Source organism: Poeciliopsis prolifica, unplaced genomic scaffold, assembly GCF_027474105.1.
Source record: "Poeciliopsis prolifica strain line A6 unplaced genomic scaffold, Auburn_PproV2 SCAFFOLD003, whole genome shotgun sequence".
Classification (NCBI taxonomy): domain Eukaryota; kingdom Metazoa; phylum Chordata; class Actinopteri; order Cyprinodontiformes; family Poeciliidae; genus Poeciliopsis; species Poeciliopsis prolifica.
Window position 1 is genome coordinate 8,638,228 of NW_026562378.1, and position 21,467 is coordinate 8,659,694.

Here is a 21,467-nt window from a genome sequence, read left to right on the forward strand (position 1 = left end):
CGACTGAATCGCCTGGATCCAGCCTACCACCGTACTGCGGAGAAGACACACCCCTACAATATGCACACCTCGCCGCACACATTTAAAACTGTCGAGAAAACAAAGGAGACATAAAAAATATTTATGAAGCATTAAATAAAACTCGCGGACCTCGGCATCTCTGGGGCTTAAGGTTTCAACTGCGTGATGACAATTGCTGTTGCAATGGGGTTTTCTGAATTTCCAAGGCGGATGCAAATGGAAACAAAGACTCTCCGCTCTGCTGCGTATGGTCGCACAAAGACTGATTGAAACTGTTCATTTCGACCCACGAAGCAGCAGCACAGCTGGCAGCGTGAGCATGGTAATCCGCGCTTTAGATCTGTCACCGATTCAGAGATCAGCGGTGTACCCATGTTGCTTTAAACCTCACGCGGTCAAAGTTGTTTACCTCTTCGTTACCTCTGACGTAAAGACACACCCCTGTTTGACGGGGCGGCGATTGTGTTACGAGCACCTGATCCGATCAATCAGATGGGAGCTTGACAACAAACTCCACCAATCAAGAAACAGGACTCACACCACGCCGGGCTGTGATTGGCTATGAGGGGGAAAATCCCTTTTTCCCCCGTAGAGAGCGAAAGGAGGAGGGGCGGTGCAAAACAAAAAGTAATGGCCATCTATTTGGGTCCAGTGGAAGGAGGATTAGTCTATTTCTTGTCGGAATGCTGCAGGTGCGCTCGAGTTTTCTGTGTTTTCGCCTGGTATCTACCCGTTTGCCGTGTTCGTCGGTTGGGAGTTTATTATCCGGCCGAAGTCTCAGCCGTCTTGAGGGTTAAAGCAGGCAGCTAGCCACGCTAATGCTAGCTACTACAACCCACCCCGTGTGTATATGCGTGTGTATATGTGCCAGCGCCTGGAAGGGCGTTCTAGTTTTGACGTATTCTGTCGGAAGTCTTTTCTACATTTCTTGAAGTGTACCGTACGTAGCGTGGTCGTGTTTTTTTGTTTTTTGTTTTTCTTTTCGTAAGCGGCACAGTATGCAGGGGGACAGGCATTGCAAAAGCACAAAGACGACGAACCACAACTAAAGAGGATTAAAAAGCTGCACGGTCTTCATGGGGAAAAGTTGAGCTGAGGTATGAAACTCGCAGGCACTGAAGGAATGCTCAAGTCGTGGTTTGAATTATTGTGATTTTTTTTTCACTCGCCCCCATAGCTTACGAGGAACATGTGTCCAAGAGTTGTTTTTTTTCATCAGTGTGTTTACCTACGCAGTTGCCTGATCGCCGTAAGATCACTTCAGTGTGTGTATGTTACTGTTGAAAATAGTTCAGTGTTACATAAACAGAGTGACTGCAGGTCAGGTCCGAGGGTAAAGGCAACACTCAGTGACTTGCGACATACCATTTTGCTTTTTGCTTTTTTTTTTTCCTTTTACCAAACAGGATTAACAACCTGGGAAAGGCGAAGAGAGAGTCTTACAAACAGCGCGAGGACATGCTAAAACCCCAGGTGAGACATTTTCTTTTCTCCTTTTTTGCTTTCTTCAAGTCTTCACAAATCGGACATGCGGGGCTGCAACGCTGCGAGAACGTTCTTATGTGTGTATTTGACGTGTTATTGCTTAGTTATGCTGAACTTTTCAGACCTAATCACTGCAAAAAACTAACTAGAATTAGATTTAGAAAAAAAAAAACGGAAGCGTTTGATAACATGACGCACTAAAAAAAAACAACCCTAATGAGCTAAATAAGGTGAAGACTTACTCAATTGAAACATCGATTTTTTTTCACCAACACATTGCCATTTCTATCTTTTTGTATTTGTAAACGAGCCCATTTCATACCTGTGTACTTAATTTATTATATGTTGTGGTAATGATTTGTGGTATGTTCAAATCTAATGTATTATTGAGTTTAATTCTACACCGTATGTCAACTTACTTCTATTTTCATTTGTTTTGGTCCTGATCCCTGTGTTGGACAGTTGTCTCATGACAGATTATGGCTTGAAGAAACCCAAATAACTCCTACTAGTTGGTTTTTATTTATTGGGGTCTTATGGACACATTTTCTAACAATCAGCTTCGAGGGAAAAGTCTGCTTTCATTTTCAAATCGTACAGCAAGTACAATTTGGTTAATTGCTGCAAGATTGTCCCATGGTGCAGAACTTAAATTCTGAGCCCTAAAAGTAAGAAGTGTAATGGTTAACTATATAGGAAATTGCTGAGTGGCTTTTTATTTAAGGAAGTAAATGAAAAGCAGCTAAACCGCGCTATTACTCTATAAAAAAGACAACGCTGGTTTGAAAGGTCAAGGAAACACTAGAGTAGTAGGTATTATTAGCAAAACCTCTTAAAAAGTTGCATATGAAAAGAAGAAAGAGCAACATGTCTGTTGGTTATTTTTGAGCTCTGCATGAGGATTAATTTGTTCATATTTACTTTGAAATGTCTTATATCTACAAAGTGCCACACAGGAAGTTGAAATTCTAGTCATATTTGTACCACAATTTTAGCACCAAGTCTTTAGAAAAAGGCATAAATAGTTAAAAAAAAGTTCTAGTAGAGGTTTTAAATCAAAAATAATAAACTATTTTAAAATGATATTAAACACACCAAGAGTGCAGTGAAACTATAGATGGAACATACTTTCAGAAAAGGAAAAATGGGAATAAATTTTTTTTCTTGCAAAGTTTCCAAAAACCTAAAGGACGGGTTATGTCACTCCCTGAAGATAAAGGACAAAGGCATTATTGTCTTGTAACTTCCAGGCTTAACTAAAGATTTGCTAATCAAATCCATCTAAATAAGAAGCTTATTTGTAGCTCGAATCAAAAGAAAGATTTTTGATTTGATTTTACTTATACATTCTGTAAAGATTTTTTTTTTCTTTCTGGTGCCACTTTTTGTACCAATGTGTTCTACAAAATGATTTCCTCGCAATTCTCACTGGCCTCTCTTGGGTTGATTGAGAAGAAAGTGATATCTGGGCCACAGTTACAGACCGAATGTACTTTGCTGTTTGCAATCACTTTATCAGTCTTGCAGAATCCTGCCACTGCAGAATCCTGCCACTGTTGATTATGATGAATAATCAATATCTGCTCAAAGCCTTTTCTTTTTATTTGAGATACAGACAACATCACACTTAGCTGCTCAAGAGTTAGAAAGTAAATGTGAAGGGATTAAACATAATTAGTGGCAGCAGGGGGATTTTCCTTTGCTCATTTCAAGCTGGTTAGTTTGTTTTGTTGATACATTTAAAGATTTAGGGAATGTTTTTCGACTCCAAACTATTTACCCACTGTTGGATTACTTGGTGTGTTATGAACATGTTATAAGGTGAATTGAATCTGACTTTTGTGTCACATAAATTAAGTGTTAACTTGAACTGCTTTGTTGCTGAAATGTGCTATGCAAATACACTTACCTTGACTTAAACAAAGTTTAAACTCGGGTAACCATTGAAACTGAATTCATCACCAAGCGGTCGCTGGAGTACAGATCATTTTCTTTTTATCAGACTGAGGTAAACGTTTACTCAGATGTCATAACAGGGAGACCCTGTACTTTTCAATCAAGTTGTAGCAGATTGTTTACAGATCAGTGTGCCGCTGGAGATGGTACAGCCTATAGAAACACCTAAACACTCCTCCCACTGCCTACTCCTGTTTTTTTGTGTGCTTTTTAAAAAAAAAAAAATTTACTGTAGTTGGTTGCTTCATTCTACATGTGACCGTAGTATAGTATATGACGCTACTTAACGTAACTGCAAAGACCCTGTGTAATCTGCTTATGTGCTTGTGTGTAGCTTTCCACATTTGTTCAGTTGCTTTGAAACTAACGACGTGTTAAGTTCCTCCTAATGTCTTTATGTTTTCAATTACCTTTTGTGGTTAAATGCTTCTGGCAAGAATAAATCAAACTGGCGGCATATGTTTTCACAGAAGTTCAAGTTATGCCAAAAATATTCTCAGAGAACAAACAGGGCAGTTTATGTCATGGAAATATTTAATGTCTTTTCAATTTTGTGTAATCAAACATAGATAAACCCACAACATTTTATTCCCCTGATGACAAGATGTGGAGATTATAATAAAAAGTAATTAAAATAGATTAAAAAAAATACTCCTTTTTCTTTTTAGAGATGCCTTTCTTATTACCTAACAAAACCAAAATAATTTAAAATCTACCTCTTGTAAATAACTTGTGTCCTAAATGTGTGTTTGTTTTTATGAAAAGTATGTTCTGAATAAGAGACAGTGTTTTATGGAGGGTTACATAACTTTTGGACTAAGTGCTTTTGCACCCACCTGCCACATGACCACGTCTCTCTGTCGGGGTCTGTGTGCTGAACTCGGCGTGTTATAAAATGTGCGTTCTTTGTCATATTCGGCACTGACATAAAAGGGACTTTTTGGTGTGTGTGTTTGAGCGGGCCTCTCCCTGCCTTGTCTTTTTCCCCTCTCCAGAGTCCAGCAAGGGGCCCAGCACAAAGGGGGCAGCCTGCCGTTACTGCCTCCCCTCTCCCTTTGCTGGCCAGCAGCGGAGCCTGGGTGTTTGAACGTTGTGGGGGGTGTGAAGGGGGCTGTAGAGACCATAGGGCTGGACACGGGACATGATGAACCCCCCCGTCCCCTGCCCTGGCCCCTCCCCAGCACCTCTTCTACCCCAGTTTAGCCCATCCTGTGTGGGGCACAGGTCACCTTGTCATGTGCTATTACTGCTGCTGTAACATGCTCCCTGTGATCATAGGAAAAGAGCATAAGATAGAACCGTGGAGGCTGCAGGAGGGAGAATGAGAGACAAGTGAGGAGACAGGACTGGACTAGTCTGCTCCGCCAGTTGTTTAGCTGCATTACAGACTCGTTTTGTGTACGTTGTTGTTGTTCGATTCACATAGTCTCTTTTTGTCTGTCGTCCCCAGACAACTGTCCCTTGTGCATTTTTTTAAGGACATTTGTACAGCGCAGAATTCTATCAAATGTATTTGTATTTGTTCTTCATCTTGTTTTGAAATGTATATATATTTTTCTTTTCTGTTTTTTTTCTTATTTCTATTATTGTGGTCTTGTGTGAGGTACCGTGTGTGAATCAAAAAGCCATGCATTTCCATTGTTGGCCAGTTCTCTCCATAACCTGGGCCGTTCCAGATCAGATGTGTTTCAGATCTCTGCTGTACTCGTAGCGACCCAGTTTGAGGTATGCAGTAAAACACGTCTTATGTTTCTCCTTCTGATTCTCTTGTTTTCTTTTTTTCCCTCCATTTCCACTTTTATGTTTTTCTCTGTTTTTTTTCTATGTGTGGTAATTTTCCCTTTAAATGAGAAAATGTTTGACTGCACGCAACAATTTCAAAACAATTTGTGGTATTGCATCATATGATATAGAATAAAGATGCTTATTGGATTGTCATTTTGCCCCCCTTCTTTCATTCAGTTGTTCATTTATTCCCCTCTTTTGCTATAGGTCTTGATGGGATCCTGAATTTGACTCTAACATGTTGGGATGTAGTCTGTAGGCTCATTGCTGACATTCTTAGGATGTGATGCCAGAGTTTTTTTTTAATTTTATTTCCCTCTTTCCCCTTGCTCTTCTGTGTCTTTTTACACTATGCTGATTTGTTCCCTCTGCTCACTTTTTTGATATCATTTTCTCTCTATGTTCATGTTTCATTTTAGCGCATGGGGTGTAATTAGGTTTGTTTGATGGTGGGTGTGGATTCCCAAAGGGTTTTTTAATCCTTTAGTATTGATTTTGATTGAAACCTATCTATCCTATTAGCTGCTGTGTCTTTTTTGCAGCTTAGATATCCATGTTTCTTCTGACTGACTTATGAAGATCCAAATTCTTTTGGCTCCAGTCTCTTGCCATGGTCTGCATTGACACTAACGTGTACTTTAAAATCTTAGTTGTTGCCAGTATTGCAGCAGGAGATCACAGTTTTGCTTTTTACTAGCCGGGAAGATGGTAATTTTTATGATTACTGCTTGCTTTATTTGAATAAGTCTCTCTTGTGGTTTCTTAGACTTTATATCATCTGTGGTTGCAGAATTATTTGTATCCTGTAAATTTCTTCGCATTTCTCTCAGTATACAACAAGTTGGGATTTGACATAATAGGCTGACAAAAACTAGGACACTGAAGGAAAATTATGCATGGTTTTAATAGTTTTTTTTAGGTTTTTTACAAAAACAAATCTGAAAAGTTCCATGTTTATTTATATGTCTAGGGCTATTGTACTCCTGAAAGGTTAGGTTTCTCACCAGGTTCTAAAGTATTTTGTAGCCTGGTAAAATGTTTTTTTCATTAGATGCTTTCTAACAAATTTTATCTCCTTCTGTTTCCTAACCGATGAAACAGAAATCCACAGCATGATGCTTTTTAGACAGTTTGCACAGCAGCCATAAATATTAGTGTCATCTGACCATGGCTCAACATTTCTAGTTGCAAATCTAAATCACGCTTAATCCAGCAGTGGCAGTCGAATCATTCTATTCTATAGAATTCATGAAACACATCAGGTCTTCAGTTGCCGAAAAGAAAAAGAGAAACACCAAGTTCTCTGTTCAATATATTAAATTTCATTGCTGTAATGTGGACAAAAAGTGGTTTGAATATTTTTCACAAAGCATTTTACAAAACAGCTGAAAATGCCATAAATTTAGAGGCAGCACAATTAGCTAATCTCACAGGACTCCAGACGGCGTGAGAAGTTCACACTAAATGAAGTTACATGGGAGTGTGGTCACTTTCTGTGAGTGTGATGCAGATTTTGGTGGGACACCCCCCTAAACACGATGGATTTCTATCATTTATTACTATTAGGCCTTCTAGTTGTGCAACACGTGATACATTTCAGTGTTGAGCAGAATGTTGTCTTGGAGTGCCATTTCCTCAGCTTAGACTTGTAATACTTTATTATAAGCATTTGCAAAATTTCAGATGTGCCAGCATGAAATAAAATGAGGAAAAGATGAGTCAGCATGCAAAGCTGCACTTGTTCTTCCAGAGTTAATCTGTTGGGGTAGCAGAAGAGGAAACTCCCTATCCTTTCCTTCAAGGACTTGGTCAGAATTGGGGTTGCGTCTTTACTTTACAGCTTTCAACACCCAGTTAAAATGATATGCTGCAGTTAGTTTGTGGTGCGTTGCATACTTGTAGCAGGTCTCTTTGCTCACTCAACAGCCACTGCTGCTGATGCTCTCAGACCTTGAAACACATCTTTGCTTTTGCTTTATAGCTTTCTAGATCGTTTCTTTGAGTAACTTTTTAAATTGGTGATATTTATTGAATCCAGGCTATTGGTTCAAAAGCCTCTTTCTTCACAATGCATTTTGAAGTCACTTCTTGACTTTCACATGGAGCAAATTTTTCTATTTGAACATTTATTATTTAATATTAGATTTATTATGTCGGGATATATCAGTGAACGACAAATATATGTTTGATATATATCTTTCAAAGAACAGGAAATACATTCAGTTCCAAGCAATTTTTTAGAAATGTTTCAGTTTTTTGATTATGCTTTTTTGGCTAAAAGCTATTTAAGTAAAATGGACTCCACCTTTGAATCACAAGTTAATTTAGTTACCCAATAACTTTATATAGCTGACGTTTTCAGTTATGAGTTTGACCTTTCAAAGAAAATCCAAAGAAGACCATCTCCATTCTTTACTTAACTCAATTTTTACATATAGTTTGCAGGTTATGTGTCACATAAGCAGCTGACTGCAGACTCTACCAGAGCAGTCAGCCTGGCTAATGAATCAATTAATATCAGCGTGGTAGAGAGTTCAAGTCCGACATTGAAACAAAAAAAAAAACAACTTTTCTGATTACCAAAATTATTCCTTTACTAAATCCCAGAATAATTAAAGTTTTTCTGTTTTATTGCTTATTAAGCTTGAGACATTTATTATGACTTTTAAGTTTCTGAAAAGCCCACAATATAGTGGTCTGCCTTTTATTAGCTCCTGATTGGTTCACAACATTTCACTTTTAAGTTGAAAAGAAGCAACCATATAAAAATATTTTAAGGCAAACCTCATACACATTGTGTCTTTGTCTGGAATATGAGCAAATCAAAAGAAATCAGCCAAGGTATCAGGACAAGAACGGTGAACCTCGACAAGTTTTGGTTTATATTCTGGGTACAATTTCCAGATGCCTGAAGGTGTTACTTCCTTCTGTTCAAACATGTTTCAGTTTAAGCACCATGGCAAAGTCCAACCATTATTCTGTACCTCAAAGATGAATGTTATTTTGAAATATATCAGTTTAAGTGCCAGCACTAAAGCAAAAGACCTTGCAAAATCCTGATACGGTTGTTATTATCCATTATGAGACGAGTCTTGTACCAAAATGGGCTAAAAGGGCGATCAGAACAAGCTATGAAGTCAAAAACGACATCAAAAGCCAGATCTCTGTCAGCGACATCTTCATTTTTGGAGAAGTGTGCTGTAATCTGCCGAAGCTAGAATTGAAGTGTGTCGCCTTACAGTAGTGATTGTCAGTATATTAGGAGGAAAAAGATGGAAGCTTAAAAGCCAGACAACCCATCCCAGCTATGAAGTACAGGGTTTGGCTCCTTCATTTTATGAGGGTGTTTTTTCCTGCAATATCCTGACTGGTGCACAAGATGATGGCATCATGAAGAAAGAACACAATGTCTGTTATCATGTGAAGGGCTTCAGAAAACCCTCATCACAGTCCTACTGAAATCTTGTAGGAAAAGCTGAAAGAGTGTGTCCAAACAAGACTGTTCTTAAACAGTTACACAAGTTCTGTTATAGGTCTGTTGAAAGAAGCTCATAGGTGGATATCTAAAACATTTGACCCGTGCTGTTGAAGCTGTTAGGTCTGCTGTAAATGAACTACCCCCTCCCTCGGATAGTATGCTTCATTTGGGCAGGTGTGAAAGCATATCTGGCTCTGGTGGGGACCAATAAACCTGACTTTGGGCTGAGGAAAACGTGGGCCTCTTATTGCTTGTAAATGAACCCTCATGTGGTTTGCTTTCAAACTGGACCTTTGAGCCAACCAGAACCAGGAGGGAACTTAGCTCATACCTGGGACTTACAGACATATATGTGATCTGAAATCCTTTAAATTCTTGCTCAGTGGATCTGTAAGAAAAGCAGGACTTTGGCACTTTGGAGTTTTCAACTCCCAGCTTTTACTTTTGCCTTATTTGTATAAAGCAACGTGCGTGAAAGCCGCCTCCCTTACTTGCTGCTCTCTAAAGCCAGCCTCTTGTGCTAGCGCCCCAAATGAGCAGCCTTTGTAACTGCATGACATTACCCAGGTGATTTGGCCCATTTTCACTGTGAAAGTGAAAATGTTCTACATTTCCACAACCAATCAGGGTGCCTGGAGCGTCCCAGTGAGAAAGCATCCTTAAAGGCAATTCTACCAAATCATCTGGATGTATCTTAACCTCTGAATTCGGAGAAGGCATTATAAAAAAAGAAGTAATTATATCATTTATCAAATGGAAATAACTGGTAATGACAACTGACTTAAAAATGTGAAACTTTAATTCCATTTAATGTCAAATAATGTATGTTTTTACATGTTACATGTAAAGTGCTGATTTCAGCTTGTAAAGTAACTTTAAAAAAAATGTAGTGATAGAGTTAGATTAACAGCGGGGTGTAATATGCTAAAATAACCAAATTTATTAAAACTGTTGGTACTCACTGCAGTTGTTCTTAAGGAGTTACAATAATCACGTGTGTAGGCACCATGTTTTGTTGGATTCTCGAACAGTGACAGGCTCTTCACCTGTCTGTGTGAAGTAGCGAGGGCCTGTGATGACTGTTTGCTGTGGTTTTGTCAAACTGTCAAACCAACTTGGCGACTTGAATGTGTGGAATGGAGAGGAGCATTTTATCTTTTTCATTGATTTCACAACTACTTGTGGCGTAATGTGCGTAATCCTGTATATCAGTGCAACATTGTCAATGTCTCCCTGAGTAGATTATCTCTCACTGGGTGAGCCGAATGATTAAAGGTGTGCAGGTCATAATCATTTACCTCTAACACATTGATCCCACAAATATTCAGAAAGAGCTGCATTTACATAAAAATATGCATTTTCTCACACATGCAGAGGACATGAGGCTAGTTACACTGATCAGTCCACATAAACAGCATCTGACTACCAAATCTTCAGTTTGATTCCTAACTGTGACAGAAGAGGACCAGCAGAGGTAAATCATATTATAAATGCAATTCCCACATGGACATCAAATTGCTTTCTTTCCCCTCCTGATCCTTCTTGAGATGATGAGCTGTCAGAGATTGGACTATTTATATTTAGCCAGTAACTGAAGCGGATTATGATGGTGTATTTTTAGCCTGCTTTTGAAATGATCAGAAACATTCCTCTTGTGTCGATCGTCGTCTTTTGATCGCGACTCCTCGTTAAATTTTCCACAAGCAGCAAAGGGGTACAGTCGGTTGTAGCGACACAGGAGGTCAGTCTGACAGAGGTCACTCCTCTACTACATAAACAAAAACTCCTCCATCTGCTTTTATCCTGTTGCAATTATGTCATTAATATGACTTCACTCATGCGGCTCTCTCTGCTCCTACACTAATCACTGCAGTCCTGGACGACATCTCGGTGAATGAAAGTATGCCAAAATAGTTTAGCTTCAATAAATGTCTGTGAAGCTAACATAGAAACACTTTAATTGTTCATTAATTAAAGTAATGAAGTTTCAATTGAAAATGTTATGATTAAACAAAACATGTCTTACAGAAGAAGTATGAGTTTGAAACCACACTTCTCAAAATGTACTGTAGCATAAATTGTTACTTTGACCAAAACAAAGATGTGACCTCGATGTGTATCCAAAGCCTAACCCCATTTACTAGGAAATTTCCTAGGGCTAGGCTTACCCTGCTACTCTTAAGGCCGTGGTTGAAATATTCCATTGAGACATGACCCTCCTCAGCTTGTACACAACCAGTTGTTGCTGACTCCTTGAAAGAAAACGTAGGTGACCTCTAAGGGTCCAGTATGTTGTCAGCATGCATTGTTTCTATGTATCTTATGGAAGACAGAAAGTAAAACCTCCAAATATGTTAAACCAGGTATTTCAGGGTGGTGGGTCTAGTTACGTTTGTAAAGGAGGGACGTATTTTAGCTCTTTATTCTGTGATTCAGTTTCAAATTTAACTGGCATAGTGAGATACTGCATTTTATTGAACCAAAGCAGATGATTTGTGAAAACCCCAGATTGCAGCCCAGGGCTAATTTCCATCTGTGTTAAAAATGTTAACTGTGTTGCCTTTCAAGGCTTGTTATTGATGATTTATAGTCTCTCCAATTGTGATGAATAAAAAACCCCAAATCAGACTAGAAAGTAAAGTGGTTTTCATTCCAGTTTGAATTTGTTAACCAAGATGTCATTTACTTTTGTGCAGGAATTAGCAAATGGTTCATACCCCCTTTTTTTCCAGGTGTTCCCCCATGAAAAGTTTCAAAAAGCTAGAAAGCCGGGCCTCTTGGCCCTCATCCTACTCCACAAAAACATGTGCATTAAAAGTCAGTGTTAATTAACTTTTACGATTTTTTTGAAAGCGCCCTCTATGCACATGCTCACTGGAGTTACGTGAAGAATTATTTTTCAAGGCCACACCTTCGGTGTTGCAGGCATGCACTCTTCCACAGAGAGCAGGCATAAAAGCAGATATGATTCATTTTATCCATTTGGTGGACGCTATGCGCTGGGCCTTACCTTTTACAACTTGCAACAAAATTACTTTCTATCTCTACAAGCAGGCTTGTGCACAGGAGGATGAATCAACATTAAACTAAAACTCCAAATGCTGGTCTGGAAATCCTTTCCCTGTAGAGGATCCTATTCACTGTGAACGTAACAGTGTGGTGATGATACTTGCCCACCAGTCAAATTTGGACAATTGTGTTGACCTTAGATTCAGTGGCATACACTTTTGACAGTAATTGTGCAAGTGTACTGTTATGTTTCTTGCCTTCTTTGATTTAAAATGTGCAGGAACTCTTCAGTTGCTTTGTTCATAACTATGTTTTTAAAGTAGACAGAGTGGCAGGATATAAAATCACTCATCTGAACTGTAACCACCGTAGAGACAAGAGGACCTTCCTCAAAAACCTTGTGCATCGTGACAGAAATTAAAATGGAAGACCCGTCTTTGAAATGAGTGTTCACTTGGTTAAGATTTTTACATATTTCTTTTAATACGAGTCAGGTGTGTGAGATAAGCTACCTTCAGAGTGTCATTCTGTGAATGTGAACGCACCCGTCACATCCTGTTTGACCTGATTGGATGTCGTGATGAGGATCATGACAAAAACCACGTGTGTTAATCTTAATCTCTGCTCTGGTTCTTGGCTGAACAGTAAAGACTCAGATGTTTCTCTGGAGACTATAAGTACCTTGTACTAATTGTCCATCTTCTGTGGAAAAAACTGAACCTTTTATTAATTTATAAGATTTTGCACAAAAACAAAATCAATTCTGCAAATGCTGTAGTTTCCTAATTACCAGTATATTCACAACTCAACTCTATTCCTGTTCAAAATTGTCATGTAATATGATATTACATATACAACAATATAGAAGGAATATTTGGAAATATTGCCAGTCAGTTATTTGACTGTGCTTAATAGCGTTTCAATGATATGTGAATCAGTCAAGAGTGAGCGCTTATTTCGAAGCTGGAAAAAAAAAAAAAGTTTTATTCTGCTTTCCCTTTGGAAGACCGGAATGAGTATACATTTAGTCTAATAAGCTGTTGCATTATTTAGAGCTCTCTCAATTCTTCTGCACATTCACTGTAATGACCTGTCAAGGCTGAATGCAGTCAGAAAGGACTGACTTCAGTCGTCATTCAATAATAGACTAGAGTAAATAGGTTTTTTGGTTCACTGTGACTGATGTTTGCTGTGGATGGATTGCTTTAGGGCAGTCGAACTGTTACAGGATACTTTATTATTAAGGATTATTCCATTTATACCAGTCAGGTATTACAACATTACATGATAGTGAATATTGATTTGTGACTATTATGGTAAATGTGGTAATTTGATACTCAAACCAACCACTGTTGTAGAAATGTAAGACTAAGTAGCAATTTATTACCTCTCCAGACACCACAATAACTCCCAAACACTTAACATCAGAAAATACCAAACAACACTGATGTATCCATAACCATAGTGCAGTTCAAATGCTCCAGGATATTAAACATTGGCTCCTGTCTAAGCTAATGTCTTTCACAGTGAAATGAAACGTACTCCATGTCACCCTGAGGGACATTTGGAGGAATTTTTCACTGATGACAGTGTCGATGCACAGATTCACATCATGTGGTCAATACCAACTTTCATATGTCATTGAGGTCTGATTCCAGCTTTTACAGTATTTCACAAAGAGATAAACCAGGGTTCAGATTTGTTGCATTTGAATGCAGCAGGATTACTTGTGTAATCCCAAACATATGTCCCTAACTTATATATAAAGCTGCCAAGTGTTTTATAGACTGAAAATGATGACAGTTTTTAGTTTTGACATGTAAAACATACTGGGGTATGGGGGGGAAGCTGTTTCTCAACTATATGAACTACCAATCATGGAAACCAAAAAGATTTTCACCCAGGAATTTTCTATGTAAAAGAAAGAGAAGTAGATTTTTAAAAAAAAGTTCAAGTTGAAATTAGTCACTACCATTAAATAAACTTTAATGGTTTAGTAAAACTGACCGAAAACACCTAAAAAAAAGTATATCTTGACATCTCTAAAAATAGTGAAATCTCAATAACATCTACAGTTTTTCTGGATGATGTTAAATTTCATGATAAATCCAAATTTCTTATACTTTTTTTTTTTCCATTGACGATAAACGGTAGGACAATTTCCTGTCCCCGGTTTCCTCTCTGATTCATCCCCAGACATAAAGACGTTAGACACTTAGCCAGAACACTGTCTGACTAAATGTCCACAGGAAGAAATGGGAACACGCTGTCCACAGGAAGAAATGGGAACAGAACGCTTTTAGAAAACATTCTAGCTTATTCAGAAATTACTTTTAGTTGATATCTGAAATGTTGTTTCTTCAGCCCTCAGAGTAGCCTTTAAATTTTCATATTTGTTTGAATCTCTTGGACTTTTCTGGCTCAGTAGCAAAACCAAACAGTCTGAGATTTACTCTGTGGTTTGTTGTTTATCAAAGCTCTGTTCGATCCATCAGATGAATTCCCTGGACTCGTATTTGCAGACATGTAGCAGTGTGCAGCCACACATGTGTCCGATATTCTTGGTTGAAGCATGTGGTGTGCATTTCAGCTACTGTACAAGCTTGACCCACTACGAATAATGACGTCTGTGTTTAAAAATGTAGTAACTAGACCCTTTTAAAGTTTCAATAAAAAAAATGTGCGTCCAGTTCATAGAATTTACAAGACTTGCTCAGATTTAGCTGTAAAGGCTTCCCACTCCGTTTTATAAGAATCTAAGCTGCAAAACGACAACGGAATATGCTGAAACATTCGTCTTGATCCTTACTTACTCTTCTTGTGAGCTTTATTATTGGACGTGAGTGATGAAAAGCTGTGTCAAATTATCTTGAATTATTCAGCTGGCTCCTTGCAGCATTGGCTTTTGATTTATTTGCAAGTTTGTTGAGTGTTGCTTTACCATGGCCTTCCACGTCCCCCTCCTCCTTCTATCATTTGCTCGACTTTCACTGCAGTGAAAGGCACCAAAGAAAGAAATGAGAGAAGCTTTGTGAAGGACAGTGATTGTTTGTTTATGAGGATGTTAGCCTTGTGGTGACATGTTTTTTTTTTTTTTTTTTTCCTTCTTCCCATCACGTGGCCAAGTTTAAAAGGTAATTGGAGCACTGTGTAATCAAATAGAACCTAAATCCTGTTTTTCTTTTCGTTAGGGGGTGTGCAAAGGAGAGTTTTTTCCGTTTGATTCATATGGCTTCAGTTCTGCACCCTTGGACAAAACCACCGAAGTTGCTTTTGCTTCCAAAGGGTAAATTGGGAAGTTGAGTCACACACAGCTTGGTTGGCAAGAGAAAGCAATGTTTCTCTGTGCATGTAAGAGTTTGCAGATAACCTTGATCAAGCTGAAATAGATTTTTCTCTGTATCTCAATGCTGGAGTGTTGACTGGGATGTGATTTCTTTATTTCCAATTAAGATACAGCGTATCACATTTGTTGTTAACACTCTCCTGCTTTTCGCTGCTTTCTGTTCAGTGATGGAGGCTTCCGTTGTGAGTACATCCACCGTGGCCCCTGATGAGTTTGACAGGAATGTACCACGGATCTGCGGAGTGTGTGGTGACAAGGCCACTGGCTTCCACTTCAATGCCATGACTTGTGAAGGATGCAAGGGCTTTTTCAGGTATGCTAATATTCAGTCAAAATCTGGCTTGCAATAGTATATAAGCTCTATGGAAAAAGAGTGGAATTTTAGTGACCTTACACAAAGCAAATACATTTTCAAAGGCGAAATAAAGTACAATGAAAAAGAAATGTATTAAAAGATGCACAATACAATTAAGTCAGTACATACATACTGTTGTGTGGACGTATGAAGAAGCCTCTGTTTTTCCGGGAAAAAGCTAACCTGCTGGTAAAAACCTCACCAGCTTTTTCCTGCTGCCGTTGGTGAGTCAAGACTTGAAGTCTCTGTATCCTGACACGATGAGCATTGATCTTTATCGTTTCGAAGCTTTGCACGTGATTTATTTGCAATGTGCACACGGACGGGAATGGATCTCCTTTCTGCTCTGACTGCTGACGACGTTATGTTATGCTGCAGAATAACTGTGTGAGACTGACAGCCGGAGGGGCTCACCACAGCACTCACTTAGGGCAGAGCTCCACTGTTGTTGCCATGAAAGTCTCCAAGAACACAGAAAAGGTTTCTTTTTGGAGAAAAAGAAGTTGCTAGAGAGTCTGAAAGTTGCCAGATATAGTGTCAAAGTGAATAGATTTGCAATGGTGTTTTCCCTCATCCTGACCACAGCCCCACTCAACCCCCCCTGTTCACCACACTTGGCCTGGCCCCTCAGTGTCAACGTGCACAGCCCACTTTGTTAGAGTTTTGCTTTCACGGGGTAGTTACTTTCACTTTGATGGCAATTTAAAGTTGCAGCTAATCTGTCATGCGTTTTCTGGACAATCTAAGAAAAGCTGAAGGCCTGGAGCAAACTCTCATGCACAGCAAAGACCTGCAGACTCCCTCTGGAATCGAACCCAAAGCCTTGTTGCTGTGCGGCTACCGTTCTAACAGCCTATCCACTGTCTGCTGCCTGACTTGGAAAAGTTTAAAATTTGAAGCAAAGACAAAACTGTAACAATTTGTTTTCCTTCGTTTTGTTTTGAAGTTTGTGCGTCTGTTCTGTACATTTGCGTCTGTTCCTGCCAGCAGTGTCGGTATTCAAAAGGACAACAGAAAAAAAAAACGGATGTTTAATAATCTCCTTCCTCGTCTCTCACATGGCCTTCGTTTGAACTCTCATAAAGCACGTTCATCTGTGTTTCAGCTCACATGGGTTTGTAGATGCTCATATATTCGTGTGACTAAATCATTACTCTGCGTCGCTGTTTTGCTCAACTTCTCTCTTACCCTCAGATTCCATGACACGTCTATAGTTTTGTTTTTTTTTCTTTTTAATCCTAGACCTGAAGGAAAACATATCTATTTCTGCCTTGATTATATTTGTGCAAAACACTGTGAATGTGTGTCCCTTTTAATAAAGATGAAGTTAAATTGTAAAATAAAGTACATTTTTCGTTTACCCAGAAAACAGCTTTAGACGATTCTTCACAATTTCTACAATCGTCTGTCACAGTAAACTTTGACTTGAGACTTTCAAAGCTTGAACAGCTACTTCTTACTCTCTGGAGAAGAAGCTGTGGGATCTGAATACAAATCCCACAGCCTCACGTTTCATTTTTATTTGAGACAAGTTGAAAAACGCAATGTTTTTCTTCCACTCGACAATTATGTGCTACTTTGGGTTGCCCTATTAGTACACACGCCGCACTTTGTTGTAACGTGACAAAAGGTGGAAAAAAGTTCAAAGGTTCTGAAAACTTTTGCAAGGAACTGCAGGCATATTTTAATAACCTTTGAAATGTATGTCATTTATTTAGGCGCAGCATGAAACGCAAGGCCTCCTTCACATGTCCCTTTAACAGCAGTTGCACCATCACCAAGGACAACAGGCGTCACTGCCAGTCATGCCGCCTCAAACGCTGTGTGGACATTGGCATGATGAAAGAGTGTAAGTGGGGAAAAAAACCCGGTGACCCATATTTTCAGTGCATGATTCTAACCCTTGCAGCTGGAATTTGTTTAAGCTGATATTCGCCTACAAGAAGTTTTCAAGTATTTTTCAGTTTAATCCTCAATAGTTTCAAACAGCCGTAAAAACACTATAACTCTTAAAGTAGGGGACTTTAAAATTTAGTTGCTACGTTATAATTTGCTCTTTTGCTCATTGTGTGGCTTTGTTAATAGATTATCTGGTTGGAAACCTGAGCTTCTGTGTTAAAATTTACCCAACATGCTGTGTATAAATAAAGTTAATACCAGGGTTTGATACAAAAGCAGCTTCCAACCAAAAGAATATAAAGAAATATGTTTCCTTACTGTACTTCCATTACATCAGATCTGATTTCTCCAGAGGAGGGGAAAATGGCAAAGAAAACAAACACCCTTTTTGTTGTACAACTGGTATATGCATTCATCAGGACTGGTGGGTGGGGGGACTTTTGTCTGTTATGTAATCTTTCGACTCAGGTTAAGTATCTCTGGGTCTTTGCCCCTTTTTAGAGTGTTTACATGCCTTGTGTAAACAAGTGGAGCCTCTCGGCATTGTGTAAAGTATACCACATCTGAAGTTTAAACACCTTATGTGCGATCTATCCTGGCCTCTTCTCGCTACAGTTTTATATTTGTTTTTATAGTCTGCATATGGCAGGCACATCTCGTCTTGTTTTCTGCTAATATCCGGATATTGTCCAAAGTTCTCTTTTATGCAAATGGTCTCAGCCTGCCAGGTGAATGTTCTTGTTTTGTTTTGTTTTGTTTTTTCACCCTTCACCTTTTTTTTCATTTTATTTTGTTGGCAACGGACCTTACAGTAAGCTTTATGTGAACAGGAGCCAGTGATGTGGCTGTTACTGTTGCAAAAACAGCAGCATGTTGTCAAGAGCCGTCTCTCTGTTTCTGTGAGCTAATTCAGCGGCTAGAACAACAAGGAGCAAACGGAACAAAGACAATGTGTTCGGTTGTTCAGTGCAGCAGGGGTCTCCATATAGACCCATCCCCTCCCATTCTCTTCCTCCAGAGAATAACAACCTCCTTTCACCCAAAGCAACATAAACATGCCTGTCATCACAGTGTTGAGCCCAAGTAATGTACCTTTGAACAGTTTTTGATATTTGGATGGATTCTGTTTGTGTGGTTATTTATAATTTATCATCCATCGGTTTACCTGACCTGTTTGGTTTTTCTCCTGTTTTATTTGTGCTATTTTTACCCAAAGAAAGCATTTCTTTCTTTCTTTTCTTTTTTTTTTCATCTGGAAGTTGAGTTTACTCTGGGTGTAGATTTCAAACGTTCTCTTCGTCTTGGCCCTGCAGTCATTCTGACAGACGAGGAAGTGCAGAGAAAGAAGGACCTGATTCAGCGGAGGAAGAAGGAGGAGGCACAACGTGAAGCAGAAAAGGAAGCACGGAGACCGAGACTCACAGATGAACAGAGTCACGTCATTGCCGCACTGCTGGAGGCACACCACAAAACATACGACGAATCCTACGCTGAGTTCTGCCGCTTTAGGGTTGGTGTCTCAGTTAATTTGCTCGACATCAAATCAGCACAATGCAGGGCTAAAATGACAAAGACTGACTTTAGTGATTTGCCATCTTGGCTTTCTTTTATCTTATAGTCATAACATTTTGACTTTGCACTAAAGTAGTCCTGTGAACAATCACTTGAATGATTTCTCTTCTTAAATACTGTACACATAAACCAGAAACAGGCCTTTCATTTTATCCCATTTTCTCATCCACTAAACTTCCTCTCATATTCATTCTTGTGACTTTTTTCTGTGTTAAAACAAGTGCATCTGATTAAATTAGAATGTCACTGAGAAGATAATTATTTCTGTACTTCATCAGCATCAATTCAGAGAGCTATATGCAAGCATATTGCTGCAATGAAAGTATAGAAATAATAATCAATAGAAAGCTCCGAGTTGGTTCCACAATCTCAGTTGGATAATCTGAAAGTGCACATATCCCACAATCAACTTTCATGATGTAAAAAAATAAAGGGATCCCAGTAGGGGATTAATGATTGCATTTTTAGTCCAGCACTATAATGTTATTATGTTGGGTTTGATAAGTTACCATACACACATGTAAACAGGACATGTTCATATTTTCTATGCTAAGAGATTCTTGAACCTGAAACTTGTCAGAAGTGTCCTACTTGGTCTAATCAGAATATGGCTGCACAGTTTCTCAAGGGTCCTATGTCCTCTGCTGGAAAACTTTATAGAGATTCTGTTTTCATTTTCTGTCAGGACTTGGCAATACCTGCTTTATTGACTGTTGCAGTACTGTGTTTGATCGGACTGCAGATTTGCCAGACATAAATCCAATAGAGTATTAGTGTCAAAATTCAGTCCTTAAGGGCTTCTGTCCTTCATGTTTGAAACTGTTCTTTGGTTCATCCCATCTGACTTATGAGTCGGTCATTAACACAACTGAGAAGGTAATCCTACCAATTAAGACACGTTAGAGCAGGAACACTTCTGAAATATGCTGGGCTCCAGGTCTCGAGGATCAGCGGTGGACACAGAATCTATGGATGTTGACAAAACAAAATGAGAGAAGTCCAAAAGTAGGCAAATGATCTGAAGACTTATGTCAAAGCAGCCTCTGGGTAATCAGACCCACAGGTTGATCACCTCCATGACGTGCTACATAGTAATCCCAATGTGACATTGTAGTTTTCTGTGAAAAATGTCAAACTTTTATTTGTCTCAAACTGTAATAATTAAGTTTATGGAAATACACTCTTGAAGAACATCATTAGTTTCACTTGTTTCACTTTTAAAAACAAATTACTGAAATAAATGTTTTCTTGATGATATTCTACTTTTTTGAGACACACATCTATAAATTAATCTTAGGCAAAATGGCAAGGGAAGGCCGTTTTTGTGGTTGAGCTTTCATAAAGGCCTCCCTCTCCTGTGCAGCCTCCTGTGCGTGAGGGCCCAGTGACGCGAAGCTCGAGCAGAGCTGCCTCCCTCCACTCCTTCTCTGATGCCTCCTCTGACTCCTTCAGTCACTCTCCAGGTAAAAAGCTTCACAAAATAAAAACACTGGTTTATCCTCATTTTTGAATATTCTAAAAAGTTATGTCATGATATCTCAGGAAAGTTTGAGAAACATATTTTCATTTTAATGTTTGCTTTTTTTTTTAACTACATGGTGGATTATGGCGTTAAATTAGCCTACAGTGTTGAGATTCCAGACAAACCCCTTCGAATAATAAGTAGCATGCAGACACCTGACTCCCACTGGTAAACAGCCATTCATTAATGCATGCATCACTAATGAAACACAAGACATGGTCTGAGTTTGCACAAACACACAGCAGGCAGGGACACATTATGGAAAACAACCGTCGCTAGCTGCAAATGCTCCATATGTTTTCCAAGCTGCTCTCTGCAACTCATCAAATCTCTGCTTATTTATTTCCTAATCATCTATGTGTCATTGTGTGTCTCATTATTTTAATAAGGTGTTAAACATGAACTCATTTGTCGCTGCAGAGTCTGTTGACACTAAAATGAGCTTCAACAACCTGCTGATGATGTATCATGAACACAGCAACAGCCTGGACTCCAGTGACGAGGAAGGCTCCAGCTTCTCAATGCTTCCCCACCTGGCTGACCTGGTCTCTTACAGTATACAGAAAGTGATTGGGTTTGCCAAGATGATTCCCGGTTTCAGGTACGTCAGCATGAAGAATATCTTCAAGCTCAACTGAGAAACAGCTTTCAACTTGCATTACCATCCACAGGACTTTTTAAAATATTCACACGCTTTGAGATTTATTCATATTTTGACTCAAATTTGAATGTTTATCACAAAACACAAAATGATTTTTAAAAAATGTGATAAATTATCCGTTTTTGTAGAATCCAGAAAAGTATGGTGTACATTTGTATTCAACCGCTTTAAATTGTTACGTCTGAATACAGTCGTGTAAAAGCCATCACTGTGCAGTTTTAGCGTCGACACGCATGCTAGAGTTGATGGGAAGATGGATGGATGGAGCTGATGACACACAACAGTCTACAATCCTGTCAGTCTGTGTGTGCAATCCTGAAAGGAAATGCATCAGGAGCTGCAAACGACTTGAAACTCTGCCAAAATTCACCTTCCAAC

General features: G+C 38.9%; 1 protein-coding gene across 2 annotated transcripts in view; it reads left to right on the plus strand.

Moving 5' to 3' along the window:
• The first annotated feature begins 637 nt into the window (after positions 1-637).
• The window catches only part of LOC129352713 (vitamin D3 receptor B), a 31,416-nt gene continuing 10,586 nt past the window's right edge, over positions 638-21,467 (plus strand). Inside the window, exons 1-8 of one of the 2 annotated variants that reach the window (XM_055021829.1) lie at positions 638-1,118; positions 1,428-1,494; positions 14,926-15,020; positions 15,246-15,393; positions 17,154-17,284; positions 18,648-18,844; positions 20,270-20,369; positions 20,849-21,029. In XM_055021829.1, the coding sequence (XP_054877804.1) occupies positions 14,963-15,020; positions 15,246-15,393; positions 17,154-17,284; positions 18,648-18,844; positions 20,270-20,369; positions 20,849-21,029 (815 nt within the window). In that variant the 5' untranslated portion in view covers positions 638-1,118; positions 1,428-1,494; positions 14,926-14,962. The remainder of the gene's footprint in view (positions 1,119-1,427; positions 1,495-14,925; positions 15,021-15,245; positions 15,394-17,153; positions 17,285-18,647; positions 18,845-20,269; positions 20,370-20,848; positions 21,030-21,467) is intronic. The other variant, XM_055021835.1, reaches the window with a different exon arrangement.